The 20,039-nt window shown below is 40.3% G+C and overlaps 1 protein-coding gene across 4 annotated transcripts in view; it reads left to right on the forward strand.

The window, feature by feature from the left end:
• Positions 1–2,673: 2,673 nt before the first annotated feature.
• LOC148021793 (putative sodium/metabolite cotransporter BASS5, chloroplastic) overlaps positions 2,674–20,039 on the forward strand; it is a 47,730-nt gene continuing 30,364 nt past the window's right edge. The window contains exons 1-3 of one of the 4 annotated variants that reach the window (XR_015694406.1): positions 2,674–3,130; positions 3,223–3,311; positions 8,742–8,872. Coding sequence is in view for 2 of the 4 variants with exons in the window: in XM_087697308.1 (XP_087553434.1) it covers positions 2,989–3,130; positions 3,223–3,311; positions 8,742–8,872 (362 nt within the window). In the remaining 2 variants the exon portion in view is untranslated. Of the gene's footprint in view, positions 3,131–3,222; positions 3,312–8,721; positions 8,873–20,039 lie in introns of all 4 variants that reach the window. The other 3 variants (XR_015694407.1, XM_087697308.1, XM_087697309.1) reach the window with 3 other exon arrangements.

Consider the following 20,039-nt stretch of genomic DNA (forward strand, 5'->3'; position numbering starts at 1 on the left):
CAAGCAATAGGATCACATGCAACAATTGCCCATTACCATAGGTGTTGCTAATATATGTAGCACACCTACGCATGTCAATGAGCTTGCTACTGTGTGCCAACCAGTGGTTGGCATGGGTGAAATATGGTGCTACGCTAGGCATGATGCACCTAAGCATCATATTGAGAAATCAATCATAGTGAGTGAAATAAGGTATATATCTATTGATCAGAAGTGATAGTTTGAAAGATGTTGAGCAAGAAAGCAGATGAGATAAAGGTGGGTTGTGCACGTGGTTATCCAAATCGGCAAGCATCAACTACTTGGGCCATGTAGGTTCCTTTTTCTCCTCCTTCTTTTGATTTGTCTTGAGGAGATGGATCTCTCTCTCTTCATGCTATGTTGTCTCCTCGTTGTCTCTAGCCTCTTACCAAGCTTTGATTTGTAAATCGAGGGGCAAGTAGTAGCAACATCAACTACATCCAGCCATTTTGCCAAAACTAAAATCATGAGCATCATCCTCGACAAATGTGAGAGAGAGAGAGAGAGAGAGAGAGAGAGAGAGAGAGAGAGAGAGAGAGAGAGAGAGAGAGAGAGAGAGAGAGAGTCATGATTATGTGATGATTTACTTTTTTTTTATTGAGAATGAGCTAGCTTGCAGGCATGCTACATCCATAAAGGAGACATGTAGTCCTTGACTTTTATAGTTACTTGGGGAGGTGAAACTAAAAATTGAAAGGTTTTTTGTCATTGATGGATTGCTTGAACCATAAATTGTGCTTGACATATCGATGGTTGCATTCAATGTGATTGTTATCATGCTTGACAAACTATTGTTGTGAAGTGATGCTTTTGTGAGGTCTAATCGTCATTTGTCGAGGTTGATTGCTTCAATAAGTTTCTGATTGTGCCTTCATACAAATTTTATTGGGCTTTTGATTAATGTCGTATGAACAAAGGTGTGCCATCTAAAAAGTTAATGGCCGATGTCAAAGGTTCTATAACTAGCCATGACCATGGCTACACCTTCGACATTTGTGTTAGGTTTCCTCAAGTCCTCTCAAGGGCGCATGATTGTGGGTTGGACAACACAATATTGATGCATGTGCTAACATAGTTAATGAGGTTTTTGATGTTGCATAGGAGTGAGGAGAATGGGAAAGAGGGGGTGGTGGCTGAGCTGCAATGTAGTAGTAGTAGTGTGAATATTTTCTATTCCCTTGTGACTCATGATCTGTTTATTGAGTTTCATGTCTTATGTCCTTTTGTTGTCAGACATATTCATCAATCTGTTGCTAAGCTTTTGTAATAAAGAAACAAACTCATGTTGTAAGTCCATTATCACCTTCTATAGTGACATAAAGCACAATATATTGATCTTAGAGTCTAGATATACTTCACATTCAATGTTTTCAAGATACATCAATGCTCTTGCCTCATGGTGAATGTGCTTTCTTATTTTGATAGCTTAGAAGGTAACCCCGAGAATTTGATCAACAATATATGTTTACCTAGAACTATGTCTCATAAATATGGATAGCACATCGGAAGTGACTCTGTAGGAAGCATTAAACTATGAGATAATGGGAACATAGAATTAAATATGCATATTCTATTATGCTTTCATCTATTTTTGCATGCCCTATCATCATGGCATGTTACAAGGAAGTGGCTATGGTTCATGTGTACTCTATGAATAGCTACCATAATACAATTGTGTCAAAAACTCAATGTACAAAGATGATGTAGAACATTGGTCTTCTATTTAGCTATATGTTGGTTTTCTTGAATTCATCCACTATGAAAGTTTATAATGAAGGAAAGTGTCTAATATCACATTGTTTTTGGATGCATGTTAACTACATGCCATGCCCATAAAATAGGCACATGTACCATGTCCATGAAGTGAATATGCAAATTGCTTGACATATATTGCCATACTGAATTTATAGAGGGGAGGATATACTTGAATGATCGCATATTTTCACTAAAATGTAATGCATGTGTAAGCAAAGTAATGTGTACCTTAAAAAAATTCAATGTAGTACTTTTCACTAAAAAGTAAGATCCCAATGACATTTAATGAAGTTCATATTACAGTTTGTTTTTTTCCAAATTTCTTCATTAAGATAATGTTCTGGTTCACTTTTCCAAATTCCTTCAATAAGTCAACATTATGGTTCGCTTTTTCCAATTCTCTTCATTGACATACATAATTCTTTTCATGATTGCTCCATATGCTTGTAAATTTTGGTTTTACCTATGTTGGTTCTTAATATACAAGGGTGGAAGAGTTTGGAGCTAAAAAATTATAGTTTAAAATTATGCTATGAGTTTAAATATGAAAGGGGATATGAATAAGTACATCTCAAGGAGTTTTATATTTTGCAACAGTGCACAATATACACATCAATGAAACAAGATATGTACAGCATGCAACATTGTCCCTATATCGGCATTATAATGTGACATGGAATAGAAAAGGGAACCTGAATGCTCACATTCTAAGGAGGTTTTGCAAGTCACATCAAATTGCAATGTAAGAAGCATAAATTTTAGAAAGGATGCACAAATGCAGCAAACCACAATGGAGGAAGCATCAATTCTAGAATAGATGCAGAGATGCAAGAGTGGAAAAGAATATGTCCTAAAGGCTAAGGTCTTGATGAGTTATAATAGAGCCTTTCCCCCATCAAGTAAGAGAGTGAATTACGCATTTCTACACAAAGCATCATCATAAGGGGCCCTTATCACCGGTTTGTAACCACAGTGGCAAAGCTCTTCGACGCACGACTTACCCGCGCTGGTGGTCTTTCAGTGCATTCACCAGGCTTCTCGCCCCATTTTCCATGCATCTCTGGCTCCTTTTTCTCCTCAACGGGTTCCTTTTCCTTGGACCGCGAGGTTCAATGATCGATGATGGATCTGGGATGTTGGCTTACTGCCGTAGACAGTATATCATCTCGATCCCAGGATCCATAGGCATGTAGCAGCATAGGACGTTGCAAAATGGCAGCAGCAATAGCACCTTGCACAGGAGCACCCGGATCATCATCAATCGTGAACAACAAATCCATGCTTCTACCCAGCAGGCATCACCTTCCCATGTGCCTGTTCAAGCCTTGTTCCACATTCAGTCTGTCTATTCAGAGTGCGTATGCTTCCTCGTTGGACAAATCCTGTTTTAGGATCACTACATGCTTGGATAAGCTTGACTCATTCATGGCTGCTATTACGTATCAGGATATGCTTCTGCTTCTACCCTGGCAAGCCAACATGATTGGGGACGAAAAGCTTCACTGCGGGCTATTCGGTGTGCAGCTGACCGTCAGGTGAAGACTTGGATAATGTCCTCTTCTAGCTTTCTGAGATTTTCCGCAGCTGTCTTTAGTGGATACATAATTTGTGTGTTGACATGTATGATGTGGTAAGTTAGGAAATTCGACGAGTCCTTGAAGGATGTTCCATGTTGTCAAAGATTGGCTGAACATTAAAAACAGTAGGTCATGTGGGGGTGGGTGCTAACATTCCAATCACTAGATCATAATCCTGGCCTTTTCATCAACCCACTGGTAGTAGTCAAATTATGTTCAATTGGCTATAGCTGGAAGCATTTACATTATCCAGATTTGTCAGCCTGTCTAACCAAATGGCACGACACCATCGTGCAGCCTCACAATTGAGTCCATGGGGATACTCTCCTACCTCTCTTCCAGGTTTGTTACAATTAAGTCCATGGAAATGCTCTCCCGCTTCCTTCCAGGTTTTGCAAAAGGATGCAATGACTTCCTCATCTAAGGCATGATCTCAGATCTAGACTCCTAGAAGGGATAGAAGATCAAGTAGGTTGCAAATGTGGTCGTCCATTTCCAGGAAGAATCACAAAGTTGTTTCCCTGTGTTCATGTGTAAGCATCTAGACTTCTTCTCTAAGGAAGAGATTCCAACCATAGCAACATGGAGTGGGCAGAATGCGGCGTTGGAACACCGGAATGCTGTTCCCTAATGGTCAGGGACAGGAAACGTGTTCCACTGGGCTGGAACATTCCATGTCAGCTGTTCCACAATGTTCCACCCCTTGGAACGTTCCAAGTCTCCCGTTCCAAACATTATATGTCAGCTGTTCCACAATGTTCCAAGCCTCTCATTCCATGTTGGGAATGGCCGTTCCAACTCTTCTTTTTTTTTTTTTTGGGAGAGGGGAGGGGAGGAAGGCAGGGATGTTTTTTGGTGGGTGGAGTATGATCTATGATGTATTCTTTTTGATGTACTAGAGTCTAGTAGGATGTTCCAAGCCTCTTGTTCCATGTTGGGAATGGCCGTTACAACTCTTCTTCATTTTCTTTTTTTGGAGAGGGGAGGGGAGGAAGGCAGGGGTGTTTTTTGGTGGGTGGAGTATGATGTATTCTTTTTGATGTACTAGAGTCTAGTAGCATGTATCTTTTTGATAGTTTATTGAGTACTCAAACATTGCTCAACACATTGGTCCAAACTCCATATTTAGTCTCTAGAGTTTTAACCTTTTTTGGTTGTGTGCATTATGTACTCAAGTCTTATTTGCAGCATCGATTGACCTTAATATATCTAAAACACTTCATGCAATATGATGTCTAAAGTGTGCTTTTAGAGCGTCTTTGAATACTTTTCAGGTTGTTTAATGTAGAATTATTTAAAAAACCCTAAATTTTGTCTATTTTTTAAATTCCCGTCCTCTCGTTCCTAGAATGGGGCCTCCGCGTTCCAATCGTGTTCCTTGTTCCTGTTACTGTTTCCTGTTCCTTGTTCCATGTGGCTATGATTCTAATAAAAGGGGATTGGCCCTTTCCCTACCTGCTGTTGGTGTTCATGTCTTTAGTTCCTATATAGTTTTTCTTGTTGCCTAGTTTTGCACCCTTAAGCCCCAGCTTTGTCTAGTGCTATCAAAGACCCTTGAGAAGAGATTTTGTTGGGACTTGCCATATTTCTTAGGCTTTGCTGAATGTCAAAGCTGAAACCAGATTTGCATTAAGTGGTTTTGTAAGTTATGTTGAAAGCTACCATCTAGTACAAAAGGAAGCATGTGGGTTTTGTAATTTGTGAAATGAGGATGGCAAATGATAAAGCCACAACATGCCTAGAATCCATAGTCGTATGCAATTGAAACAACAACGGCCACAACCAACTTGGCCACATTCGAAACACCTAAAGACTAGGAAATGTAAATGGCTAGAGATAGGTAGAAAATGACTGGAAGGTGTTAGACATGTGTACTCTTTCACTCTTCAATATGTGAAATGGAGAACTTTGAGAAGCAGACTAACACAATTGCCAAAGGTTACAGCACTAATCGGACCAATAAATCTTGGATCTACGTTTGATACTATGTCTAATAAATTTTTATTCCATATAACTTAAAGTCTATACTTAACGTTTGGGCTAAAAACACAAAGTTCTTCAAACATTTAAAGACTTTACTCAAAAATAAGTGCAAAAGAGAGTTGAAATGAGAGTTTAGTATGAAACCAACAACTATATTATGGCCAAATTGGCAATCTCATACAAAAAGGTAGATAAAAGCCAAGGCCCAAGACTACAATTAACAAAGTACAATGATGTCATATGGTATGATCAATTCTCTAGGCTTTGAGTACTCATATAACTCTTGGCATTAGAGCTTGAAGAATCCTTGTTACCATTTGAGGAGTCATTGTCCTTCTCAAAAAATTGGCCCTTGCTAAGTACATTGCCGTCATCATCATAGTGGGGCTCTTTAAGCTCTATAATGGAGGTAAGGATAGATATGTTCTCATGCGCGTCACTTGGAGTGCTTCCCAAGCCACTCCCACACGTCGTGTAGCACCTAAGGGCCCTACCATTGCCATGGGAAATATATGTTGATGTTGAGGCAGAAGCTCCATTGCTAGAGGCACGAGATCAAACAATGATACTCCGATGTGCAAGAGTGTGAGAGATTTACTGATCTATCTCCTTGAGCTCTAAGTAGACATCTTTGAAAATTTGCTTCTCCTCTAGGTTTCTCTCATGGGTCACACTTTTAAGTATGCTAGCTAAGAGTTTGAGCTAACTTGCATTGATCTATACATTTGAAGGATAAATGACTTAGACTCTATATTTCAAACATCACTAACATGAATGAACTAACTAGTAGTTGTAACAAGTATACAAATACAGTAGAAAATACGTACAAGTGGTAAGATTTTAGAAACGAGGATACAGACATCTTCATCAACTTGGTGTTGGACCAAACAAGTAGTTCACTTTTAGGTGGACATTGAAGGGGGCGTGTTGCAAGTCACTTGAATGCCCACCTCTCAAGTTACGTACATGTGTTTCAAGTGCCAAATGTTGTAAGGTTTCCAAATGGGGAGAAGCCACGGGGCATTAGCAGGGTTCCCAGTTTAGACATTGGAAGGGTTCTAACCTTGAAGACCAGATGGCTATGAGACGGCCTATATGGACTTTGACCTTTGGGTCAAGTGGGAAAGAGTTAATGTATATATTGAGTGATGAGTCATGGGGATTTTGGGAATATTGTTGGGGTATTGGTTGGTGGGTAGGATGGACCGTGTGGGTGGTGAGTTAAGGTGAAATACATGAGTGGCCAGCCAAGAAAGAGGCCCCTTGCCAAAGAGAGAGTTTGTCTAGTAGAAAACACAGCAACAAGAGTAAATTTGTCTGCCTAATATAGGCCAGCCAGCTTGTAAAGGTGTCGCCCAACAAAGAGGAAACAGCCCAAATGCAAAATGCTGATTGGAATAGAGCTGATTTGGAGAATCTTGGTGAAAATGCAGGTGTGCTGTAGGGGAAAACAGCCGTCATAAAGGACACGGGCCTGTAGAATCCTCTTGCACATGAAACACAACAAATAGGAGGTTGTCCAGGCCCTGCTATAAGAGCCTAAACAATAGTCGCCTACTATCAGGGACCCTCCAGATGCTGTCACCTACAATCTATTGCTGTCACCTACTTGTTGGAACTCTCTGGCTACTATCACTTGGTTTTTGGCAGCTCCTGATGGCTGAAGCTGCTCCTTGATGGCTGGCACTTGTTGTTATAGCCTCCTCCCAGCTTGTTCCAACTCCAAAATGGTCTCCTTGCTTCTCTCTTTGCCTCCAAACAACCTTTCCTCACTTGCACGGGCAAGTTTTGCCAAGTGGCAGTCTTTCAAATCCAATTTCTAGCATTATCCAACATTATTTAATTAATTTTCAGGATATTGATTCTAAAAATTAATTTAATAATGATTTATGACTCGATTTTTTTTTTGACTAGCAAACAATTAAATTGACTAGGCAAATTTATCACCCAAGTAATCCTGAGCACTCGTTAGCTTTGAAACTAGCATTAATTAATTATTTTATGCCAACTCCCTAGTGTCACCACTAACAATTATGGCTAGTTAAATTTTCTAGGCCAAATTAGGGACCACCTAGTACTTGTCAACTATAACTTGTTATAACTTTTGGCTCTGGCACCACATTGTGAAATAACTAACCTGCACCTCACATGTGCAAGTCACATTTGCACATTTGATCGACTCTTTAATCAAAATAAGCAAAACATCAAAATTTCATGTCCTCGTGATAGACCTCCCTCTTGAAATCCTTGCAATCGTCCTCGATTGCACTACAATGTGTCAAAGCAAAGTATATTGCATTGGGATTTTCCAAAAGACATCATAGTCAAAACAACATTAGCTGCTATTGCTCAACCTTGCTAATGCCAAACACTTGTTGAAAATTTACAACTAGCATAATTATAACACAAAACTCACAAAGAATTCAAAACTTATGCTAGAAACCAATAGAATGAATGTATCTCTGATTAACATATCTCATTTGTTATGGCCAAACAGCCATAGTAAAGCTGAAAATAAGCATAAACCATGGCCGAACTATCAATGATATTCATAAAAGACATTGTTGTCCATAAAACCAATTGAATACCATTGACAGTTGATCATCATCCACTGAACGAACAACTAATAATCAATTTTTGATGATCATACACTGATGCAAACTGATCTATACTAATGCAAATGTATAGTTTTAGAGTTGCAATGAAGAGCATACCAATCTGTATACCAAATTACAATGGCTAGTACATTGAATAGTAACCTTATGGTAGACATATTGTGAGCACAATACCTTGGATGCATGCTGAATATATCCAAGGTCCACTATACATGAGAGTTTTCCATCATTGGAGGAGTGGAAGTGCTACCTTTCTCTTGAACATGAGGCAGTGCTCTGAACCCTTGCTTTGCTAAACCTAACTGAGTCCAATCTAAAGTTGGCTCTAACTGAAAAGCTTAAAGGTAAAGCTACAACAACTGAGAGTGGGCTATTAAGCCACTCTCTTTCATCCACTTAGCATCCATTGGTGAATAATATTGAAAGTTTACCAAGTATTTTCTTGAAACTTTATCCAAGTGATCTTGAGCTTTCATTAGCTCGGAACTAGCATTGGTTCCTTGTCTTAGTATAAAATATCTTGAAACGTTTTCTTTTTGTACTTTGAAGTTATAGCTAACATTGCAAGCCCCTAATATGAGGCAATTCTGTTTTTCTTGCAACTATCCAGTTCAGAGAACAAATTCATAATACATTTGTCACTGTGCTGCAGTTTTTTCAATGTTTGTGATTTCTTTTTAAATGTAAAGAACATTAATTGCATAAAAAAGTTTTTGACTTGTAAAGTACTTAGTTGCCATTAATGTGTATGGGATGTTCTTGTGATTCAGGCATGGTTTACCTGTTGCAGCATACTCAGGCATTTACCACTAGAGCATTTCAGATTATCCAAAAAGCAAATATTTTCCTTCCACATGCTGTGATGGGGAGCACACTGCTGGCTCTTGTTCATCCACCATCCTTCACATGGTTTACCAACAGGTTAGGATTAAAATGTTTGTACCTGAGAGTGCACCTTATCTTCAAATTGCTCATTTCCATTACCAATGAGGCTGCTTTGCAGGATGTTCTAACACTATCATTTCCTAGTAGCACATTAAAAAAACCTATTTGTCCTCCTTAACTTTTCATCCAAGGCAACTTATCATACAGCATTCAATTATTTGATATAGCTGGCCCATAAAAATTGATATTGACTGACTTGATAAGCATGCAAGTGTCAGCTTCCTAAACCAATTCTAAAACTTTGCGAGGTTTTAAAAATTTAGTTGACTCCTGGCTCATGGTTAGCTTGTTTGCAATCACCTACATCAGAAAATTCTTACGTGGTTGAAAGCCATGTGTAATTGCAATCCTAATTTCAGGAGAATTTGTTTTCCAAACATTCAGCTAAAAGCCATTTCTGAAGGGGCCTGGACGGCAGATTAAATACTGTTAACAAGGCACCAAGGCCTGTGGTTGGCAGCAAAAAGGTATCTCAAACATAGAATGGTCAGTGTGAAGCAACTCTATCAGCCTTCCTACAACCACACATAGCAAGCTATGGTTAGAATGCAGTAGTCACTGTCTCCCATGCGGGAAAATGCGCTAGGGCGACTGCTGCCATGATGCTGTTCTGACTTTTCCATGGTCACACAAAAGTTAATGGTTAAATGTGAAAAGTGAGAGGGCGTTTGTCTCTGCTCTCGTGGCTTATTCACAGCAATTATACATCCATAATGTTCATAGAATCCAGTAGAATCGATAAACACAATCACAAGCTGAAATGAAATAGAGACAAATTGACCCAAAGGGCAATGGAAATAGCATAGTGACACAGGACAGGGATAGGAATTGCCGTCCCCTATCACCATGAGAGGAGGCTCTAACATGGGGACAGGACTGGGACAATACAAGGATGGGAAGCTAGAAAATGGCCCTCCATGTCATCATGAACGACAGTCTAGCTGCACTGCTGCAGCAACCAGTCAATGTGTGACCCTCACCAGGATCGCAAAAGCAAACGAAGTTCAAGTTCCAAGTGTGGAATTCTACAATCCCTTGGGACATACGAGTCTTTTATTTTTGAATCCCTAGCCCTACAATAACATGGAGTATCTTTATAGGCTGCAAACAGTGTGATTCCTCAATATATAGCTGTAGATGATGGTGAACCTCAATAGTTTTAAGGGAAATTATCTCGAACATTTAGCTAAATGCCACTTCAAGCTGTTTGAAAGAGACTTGAACAACATGTTAAATATTGTCAACAAGGCATTGGAGGTTTTAACTTTTAGAGCTAGTAGGACAAGTAACTTCTCAGATTTGCAAGTTTCTTCTAATGAGTTTGATTTTGGTGTGCCATCTCATCTTTGAAACCCACCTATCCTACCCTCTTCTCGTCTTATTCCACCTTGTGTTGACCCATGCACACTGTCTTTTCACTCCCATTCTGCACTTATGCACTCGAGGGGTCCTATTGATTTAGGCACACATCCAATAGGGTGCACACTTGTTTGGCAACTAGATTCTGGAGGTGTGACAGTGCTGGGAGTGCTCCTTGCAAACCATGTGTCCTTGGGAGCTCAAACCCAAGGTTATTCATCTTGCATGCATTAAGCCCCTAATATTTGAAATTGGCCTTCGGACACTCAAAAGGGTAGTAAACCACAATAATGGGATAACTAGATTGTGATGACTTGCATGTGATCAATGCCTTTCATATCATAGGAGACATTATTGACACATGTAACTATGCCCTTGTGATAGGTAGAGTGAAATAGTTGCCTACATGATTTGATGTCCCTAGAAGCATCTATTGAGCTAAGAAATGCATTCTATGCTGATTACCACTCAAATAGCCCCGAAACAACTTAATTTAATGAAAACCCTAAAACGGGGCGTAGTTCGAGACAGTTCAGTGAAACCCTAATTTGGGAGGGTCCATCCTCATCTATAAACAGACAGGCTGCCCAATTCAGCCTCATTCCTTTCTGTGCAGGTTCTCACTCTTTAGTGGAGCTTTCAGCCATCAGACTTCTACCATGTGGCTCTCTCTCCATTACCCCTTGCAATGCCCGAGCGCCTTCCTCCTAGCTATCGCCCACTATTTGGCGCTCTTCCTTTTGCTGCATTTGACCCCATTTCTCATTGCTAGCTTCTCCACCATCATCTATCTTCTGTGTTTGCACTTCCAATGTGTAGACGATAGTTGGCAGCCCATCTCCCTCATCAGGCGATATTCTATGGTTGCGTTTGGTGTCCTCCACATTAGGTGATTGCTTCCTCCACATTAGGCATCAGCTGATAGCCCTCTTTCACATGTGTTCTGCTTGCATTTGGTGCTCTAGGTCCTCTTGACACTTGTGTTTGCAGCATCCTCTTCATCCTACACTCCGACTGGTGGTCACAGACTTGGGATCCGTCTTTGGTGGATGTCACTCTCCGACACACTGCTCTACCCTTGGGCACACTGTATACTCTTACATTCATTTATAACGTTCATTCACTTTAGAATTGTGTTTTTTCTATCCCTTCTTCTATTTGTGTTTGAGTTTTGAGTTTATGTGTTTTTTAAAGTTTTGCGTTTAGGATTTGAGTCTTGCTTTTTGTGTCTGTGTTTGTCTCATTGTGCTTTTGTCGTGGTCATACACTCTGTGTTTCCTTAGTGCAAACCCTAGCGATGCCTCCATAGTCTTCTTCACATGGTATCAGAGTTGGTGCTCTTATGAAGACTATCCTGCGGATATTGTGAAGTGCTAGTCTTTGCACGAGGCACACAATATGATTCATAACTGAATCACAATGTCACAAACACATTCTTCGTGTGACCCCATGATGTCTTATTAGACTTCTCCATCATTGAAGGCCTTGAGGAGACATTATGGACTCGATGAGAAAGAGGACACTCCACATTTACCCTCACTATTACCTTCTATGTTTACAGCTATGTTAGATATTCGAGATTTCATTAATCTTACAGAGGATGAGTTTGAGGAGTACCTACGCAACAAGTATGGAGCAGAAGACATTCCTTCCAATTTTGCTACTCCTTGCGGACTGGTTGGTGAGGTTGGTCACCTTTTTGATCATGGAGGCAATAGGACATTTGGGATGATTGGCGATCCATCTTCATCATCTTGGCTAAGCCTTGTGTTAGGTTTGTACAACCCTTTTGAGTCGTTCAAATCAAAACCCTCTCTTATTTTGCCTTTTGGTGTGCAAGATCCGGATGGTTAAATGTATGTAAATCTTAATAGAGGGGGCTTAAGAAGTAGGTATTTGTCCTCAGGTATACCTATATCTTTTGTTTCATCTGAGCAAGTCAATTACTCTTCTTCTCTCCCTTTCATCCCATCCTCTTCTCTTGAAGCCATATCACCTTCATTTCAAAACCTCGGCTTACATTCCACATTCCCCTCTACCACACTGGGAGTTGGACCTTCTATCTTCGCTCCTAGCACATTCTCATTTTCTATTCCATATTCATACTTCCCTACTACTTCACATTACAGTGTCTCGTTAGGGGGCATCTCATCTCTTAACACTATCACCTACTCTTTCCATATTCACACTTTACTACCATTTCACATTACGATGCCTCTTTAGGGGACATCCCATCTCTTAACATTGTCACCTACTCTTTCCTACAAGCCACTCCACACTATGGGGTTTCGTTAGAGGGAATGCCACCCTTTAACATAGTTCCATCTACCTTTCCTCATGTAGGCACTTCTTTTTTCATTAGGATGTCTGTGATGGGCATCGCCCTCACTACCCCCAGCTACACACACACACACAGACACCATGACCTCTCAGATGCAGGGATTTCCATCTTTTGCTTATGGTGCGTCATCACACTTTCCATGGGTCACTCCTCCATAGGGCTTTCCATTCTTTGCTCTGTGTTCCTATCCCTCCACCATGGGGTACTCATGCAGCAACAATGCCCATGCCTAGCCATCCCATGTAAACATTTGGATCCATTGTGCACACTTCTCGTATGCCTAGTGGGCACTCTGGGACCCATTCCCAAGTGTACTCCTTACCCCCACGGGGCCCCACCGTATCCACCCTATCCACCTTATCTGAGTACTATCACTCCTTTTGCCCCGGCCAATAATGCTCTCATGGATAATACTCATTTAAACGGGTTGAATTTTACTACTTGGTTGAACTATATGCAACAAGTGCTTGAGTCTCGGGGTCTTTGGGACCTCGTTGTTGGTCTTAAGCCTTGACCCTCACTTAGCCACCTTGATTATATCTGTTAATGGCAAGCTCACAATGCCATAGCCAATGCCAAGGTGATGTAGGATTTGCTTCTTGAGTTTCACTCTCAGTTACAACACTTCCCTCTTGCATCGGAAGGTTGGAGTCATCTCATCGACGGTTATGCGGCCACAGATCGTACTCGGCATATCAACATCGACTTTGAGCTCCTGGAGTTTTCCATTAAGGAAGGGGATGATTTGAAAGTCAAATTGGCCGAATATTGGCATTTGACAATCAAGTGACATTTTTCTTGAACAAGTTGCACGACAAATACTTTCATTTTATCTAGCACATTATCTCACTGCCTAGATTGTTGATCTTCTATGAGTTTGAGTGTCAATTTTTGTGTTATGCGAGGCTGCATGATCAAGTCCACAAGAAGTCCTCCACTCACATCTATTCAAAGGGGCGAGGATTGGTTGCCTCTTCTCAGGAGCAAAAACCACTAGTAGCAAAAACTCGCAAGATGCGATGGCAAGCCAAACCAAGGGTAACACCACTTCCTTTGATGGAACCAAAGGAACACGCCATGTAGACGAGGAGTGTCGTACCAAGGCCCAAGGTTTACCACCTTGAAAATCATAGCAGACTACTACGACTACATAGTCTAGTGGGGCTATGCCTCTTATTGTTGCCCCATCTGCTACTTCAGCCCCCATGGTTACTGGATATGTGGCACACAGACAGCCTCAATGGCCATCCTTCTCTACTCTTGAGGGGTTGACTGATTGGTCTGTTAGCACCAATCCTATTGCACTTTATGTATCCACATCACATTTGCCTTCATTTAGGATTATCTCCCCACCTCACTGCATGCAACTGTGGCCCCACACTTAGCCTTTCATTCCTATGTCTTTCATTGCATTTACACACACATATACATTTGCATTAGTGCACTTGTTTATTCCGTTCATTTTTCATTTTAGTTTTGTTTTTAGAGCATCTCACTACTGACCTCTATGTTTGCAGATATTGTTTTCTTTTGCAGAATTTGTTTTCAGTGCATGGCTAACATGCAGGTTTGTCTAAGCCTACTTGGATTGGAGACATGGGATGTGTACCATTTTCTTCATGGTTTCATCTTCCTAGGTGTTTTGCTCTTCTACTAGCATGGGGGCTTTCCTTCTTGGGGCAAATTGTACAACATCTCTCTTGATGCTATCATGGCGGTGACTTCTACCTAGCTCTTCGTTGGGATGCTTCTTCTCATCATGTTTCTTGGCACCACATGAAGACCAACATTTAGCTCCTCTTTCTTCTTCGGCATTGCCCTTCAAGGTTGAGAGGGGGTTTCTACTCCTCTTGTTATTTTACAGGTTTTGCACTTGTCTTCGACATCGGCCTTCCCCCCCTCTCTCCCCCGTTGTACCTTCACTCTTTTGCATTATATGATTTCATAATCTTTGTACTAGGGCACTTGGACAAGTGAACAATTTTCCCAAGAGGGACACTGTCCAAGTGGCACCTGCTGCATGAGCATTTCACAACATGTAGTATACTGGATCCCAAGTTATTTTCCTCGGTGGTTTGTCTGCTACACCACTATTCATTCCTTAGCGTTCCCTTGTCATTGACATCCTTGGGTGGATGGATAGCTTGTTTGTTTTGTAATGGGTTGGACCTAACCACCCCTTCTCATTTTCCCGTCTTCTTCTCAATCGACTGCAAACCATCTCTCACTTTAATTTTAAAAAAAACACCAAAACAACACAAAATTTAAAGTTCATTGTAGTTCCATCCGCCTTTGTAGGGCTTGGTAGGCCATTGGGCACCTGACGTGCATACTTATCCAATGCCTTGTCCTCTCTGGGATGACTACTTGAACTCCCTCGATAAGATAACCATTGCCTCTATAGTCTTGGTAGGCCACTAGGTAGGCACTGTGTATGCTTTGTCCGATTCCTTGGTTACTTTGAGGTGGGATGCCTTGGGCAAAATGGGCCGGCCTTCCTTTCTCACTCTATTTTGGGCGTGAGAGGGGGTGTTGAGATAAGAAATGCATTCTATGCTGATTAGCCACTTAAACAGCCCGAAAACAAGCTTAATTTAGTGAAAATCCTAAAACAAGGCATGGTTCAAGAGAGTTCAATGAAACCCTAATTTGGTAGGATTCATTCTCATATTTAAATAGACAGATTGCCCCCATTCAGCCTCATTCCCTTTTGTGCAGGTTTTTTAGTGGAGCTTTTAGCCATCAGTCTTCTACCATGTGGCCATTCAGCCTTCGCGACTGCTACCACTCTCTCTCCATCAGCCCTTGTAGTGCCTTGGCGCCTTTCTCTTGGTTGTTGCCCATTGTCTGCCACCCTTCCCTTTGCTGCGTTTGACCCTATTTTTCATCGCCAGCATCTCCACCATCATTTATCTTATACGTTTGCACCTCTAGTGTGTAGGTGATAGCTGGTAGTCCATCTCCCTCATCAAGGACCTTTTGTTGCTTTGTTTGATGTCCTCCATATCAGATGATAGTTCTTACATCAGGTAACAACTTCCTCCATATCAGGTGATAGCTAACAACCCTCTTTTACACTTGTCTTGCTTACGTTTGGTGCTTCAGGGCCTCTTGACACTTGCGTTTGCAGCATCCTCTTCATCCTACACTCGGAGTGGTGGTCATAGACTTGGGATCTAACTTCGGTGGACATTACTCTTCGATACATTGCTCTGCCCTTGGGCACACTGTATACTCTTACATTCATTTACAACATGTATTCACTTCAGAGTTGTGTTCTTTCTATCCCTTCTTCTGTTTGTGTTTGAGTTTTGAGTTTTGCATTTAGGGTTTGAGTTTTACTTTTTGTGTGTGTGTTTGTCTGGTTGTGCTTTTGTTGTAGTCGTACACTCCGTGTTTTCTCAATGCAAACTCTAGCGGTGTCTCCATGATCTTTTTCACAGCACTACTATTAAAATATCAATTAGGAGTAGTGTTAGAAAATGACGACGACTCATGAAGAGAAAGATGATATTGACACTACATGAAGAATGTGTAATCCATATTTTGAGTGAAGCTGATGGTCTAATTTAAAACAAGCCTTCCTTCTTGGAAAGGGTGGTAATTCCTTCATTAAGCACTTAATTCCAGCAATCAGCAAATGAGCATAACTTTAAATGCACAAATTATAATAATCTCGGACATTGGACACCTTCTTAGCCCCAAAACTAGCGCTCCTTTTGGTATTTCTTTAACTTGATTGTAATGGAATGAGTACAAGCTGAGATTTACAATCTCCTTTGTTGTTCCAAAAGCCTCTTTGTTGTAGCAACAATCAACAACCAATTCGGGTTGATTGCCCCTTGATTTACAATCTCCTTTGTTGTTCCAAAAGCCTCTTTGCTGTAGCAATAATCAGCAATCAATTCAAGCCAATTGCCCCTTGATTTTTCACCCAGGATTTGCACGAATGGAATGTCCAATTGGCCAAATGCTGCCCTGAATTACAATGAATGGATTGGCCTTTGAATTTCCTAACAATTACAGAAATTTCAGGTGCTAAATTCAGTATACAATGCCTTTATCAATTGGCATGAGTCTTGAGGTAGCTGTCAAACCCTAATTTTGTGCAAAAATTTAGGGTTTACAATAGAGATTTCTTTGCTATCCACTAAATGCGGCTGAGATTTGCTCAAAATGATTGAGAAATGTTGAGATCTCTTGAGAAAGAGTAGAAGGTGAGAGAAAGCCAAGATGAGAGAGAAATTTGATTTTCTTTGCGAGAAAACCCAAAATTCAGATTCCTTGTAATTCTAGGCACAAAGAATACACCTAAAAGCACAAAGTTTGCTCCATTTGTAGTAGTAATTAAGACTGAACCAATGCCATAGACATCATAACTATAGTTATTTGCACATGTAACTCTCTTTTGTGTAGGGGCTGAATGCATAGATGCAAATAAACACTTCAATGAAGTGATGTGCTTGGATGCTCCATTGTCAAAGTACCATGTATGCTGCTTTTCAATAGCATTAAGTGCAGAATCAGCCATAGAACTGTCATTGCACCTTAGGATGCGTGTTGGATGCGAAAATCATAATACCCCCAACTCTTCAGTGCAAATCTTGAAAAATTTGCACAATTTCAATGATTCTATTTCCAGCCCCTAGAAGGTGACTTCTTGCTGTCCCCTGCTTGCTAAGGCCCCTAGATGGCTGCCTTTTTGCAGCAAAATGCTGTTCTCTGATTAGAAAATGGACCAGCAATGTCCTCTATCTCTCTCTCTTTCTCTCCCCCAAGTTATAAACTGACTGAATGGTTGAGACCTAGCCCCCAAAAACGTTTTTCCAATTTGCATGGACATTTTTGCCAAGTTGCAATCTTCTAAACCCATTTTTCATCATTATCCAACCATTCAATTAATTTTCAAAATTAAATAACGTTGAAAATTAGTTTTTAGTCCTTTTGATGTTGCCAAAATGTGTCCATCCATAATTAAATTGGCTAGGCCATTGCAACTTGGGTGGTCTCCAATCTCTCTTGACCCTTAGATTGATATTAATTAATTAATTAATGCTAGTCTCTAATGTCACTACCGGCACTTATTGGCCAAACCATTGCCTTAGGGTTCAATCAGATACCAATTGACCAACAGAACCTAGTCGGCATAACTTATTATAACTTTTGCCTTTGATACCCATTGCATCCTTAGGGTCCTTGGCTTGTTACTATGGAATATATGCCATACGCTTAATAACTTTGCACGTTTGATTTTGACTTAATCAAATGTTATTAGCAAGATTAAAGCATCTCAAAATTTCACATCCTCGTGACAGACCTCCCCCTTGAAATCCTTGCAATTGTCCTCGATTGCGTTGCATTGTGCCAAAGGAAAAGCATACTGCACTGGAATTTCCATAAGGCATCATAGTCATAACATTGCGCACTGTTGTTTAACCATGCTACATGCCCCAAACTTGTCGAAAGTTTCTAGCTAGCATATACATAACATAAAAGTGAAAATCAATCTTGAATTGTTGCTAGAAACTCATTGGATGCATCCATAACTCATGTTTCTCAATTGTTCTGACTATCAACCATAGAAAAGCATCAATTCAGCATAAACCATGGCTGAAACTATCAATGGCATTTACTAACATGTTGTCCATGGAAACTGTAAACCATTGAAAACTCAGTATAATTTAATCACAAATTGATCACTTGCTGATATGAAAACTGATCACAAGTTGCTGCAAATGTGACCCTAAATTGATCACAATCAATGCAAAAAAGGATGGAAAACTGATCCTAAAGTGACCACAAATAGTTCTCAAACTGATTCCAAAAGTGACCATAAACGGTTCTCAAACTGATTAAAATTTTTGTCTCAAAATTGAGGCAAAATTCATGCCAAATTGATCATAAGTTGATGCAAAACTATAGTTCCAGTGCTCGGGTGAAACTCATACTCATCTGCATATATCTTAGAGTGACGTATAGTAAGAAGTGACGCCATGGCCAACATACTGTCAGCACAATATTTTGGATGCATACTAAATACATCCGAGATCCACTACATACGAGAGTTGTTCACAACTGGCGAAGTGGAAGTGCTACCTCCCCCTTGAGCATTAGGCAATACTCCGGACCCTTGCTCTATCGAACTTGACCGAGCTTGAGTCGGCTCTAATTGAAAGTCATCTAGGTAAAGCTGCAACAATTGAGGGTGGTTTGCCAAGTCATCCTCTTTTATCCATTTGGCATCCATTGGTGAATAATTTTAAAATTTCACCAAGTATCTTTTGGAAACTTTACCTTTGACCTTTCTTTCCTTATGTGCCAAAATCTGCTTGGGTACCAAAATCTCATCCAGCTCCTCAACCTAAGGCCGAATTTCAGCAGATATATCCTCTAGCACATCACCATGAAAGGGCCTTAATAAACTCGACATGAAGGCATTGTGTATCTGCCAATGTGGAGATAGTTTCAACCGATATGCAACATCATTGATCTTCTCCAATATCTTGAAGGGCCCATAGTATCTCATACTCAACTTTGGATATAGTCTTTTCTCTTCCTTTCATCTTTTTCAACCTTGTTCTTTCAAAATGCAGCAATATATAATTGCCATTTGTAAACTGCAAAGCACGTCTATGATGATTAACTATTCGCTTTTGCTTTTCTTGTGATCTATGAAGTGCATACTTTATCTTTGCATAGGCTGTGTCCAAGTTTTCCACAGAATGGTTAGTCTCAAAGATCTTATCCTTAGTTTGCAAGATAGGTGGTACCTTCTTGCTATCCTTAACCACCTAAAATGGAGCTTTTCCAGTGGAACTATACACTGTGTTGTTGTAAGCAAACTTAACCAAGGGCAAATACTGCTCCCACTGTGTCTTATGGTTTAAAACATAGCACCTCAAAAGATCTATCATTGTGGAATTTCCTCTCTCAGATAGACCATTTATTTGCAAATGAAAGGATGATGAGAATTTTAGCGTGGTACCCATATTCTCAAACAACCCCTTCCAAAAATAAATTGGTCATCTGAGGGTTTTACCTTTTGACATATGATGTATATCTTGACAAACTGTTCTACATCATGTCTCAAAGCTGGCCAATAAAAGAAATGCTCCACTGCCTTAACCATGGCATCAATACCTCTGTGTCCTGCATACAGAGTAGCATGACTTTCAGTGATAACTCTAGGCCTTAAGTGCTTTGTGACACACAGTCGTCCATGCATTAATAGAAATCCATCTCTTAGCACACAGTGCTCATGCATCTGGTCATTGCAAAGTTGATCATAAACATTAGGAAAGTTTGAATCAATAACATATTGCTCTTTAATGGCATCCAAATCAGGTGCGATAAACTATGTTGATGGCTGAAATTTGTGGCTTACGTGATAGTGCATGAGCCACAACATTCTTTTTACCATCGATATGTACAATATGAAAATGA

The sequence above is a fragment of the Lygodium microphyllum genome, chromosome 17 (genome assembly GCF_053477565.2).
Source record: "Lygodium microphyllum isolate KBCC chromosome 17, Lygodium_microphyllum_v1.1.10, whole genome shotgun sequence".
NCBI classification, from domain to species: Eukaryota; Viridiplantae; Streptophyta; class Polypodiopsida; order Schizaeales; family Lygodiaceae; genus Lygodium; species Lygodium microphyllum.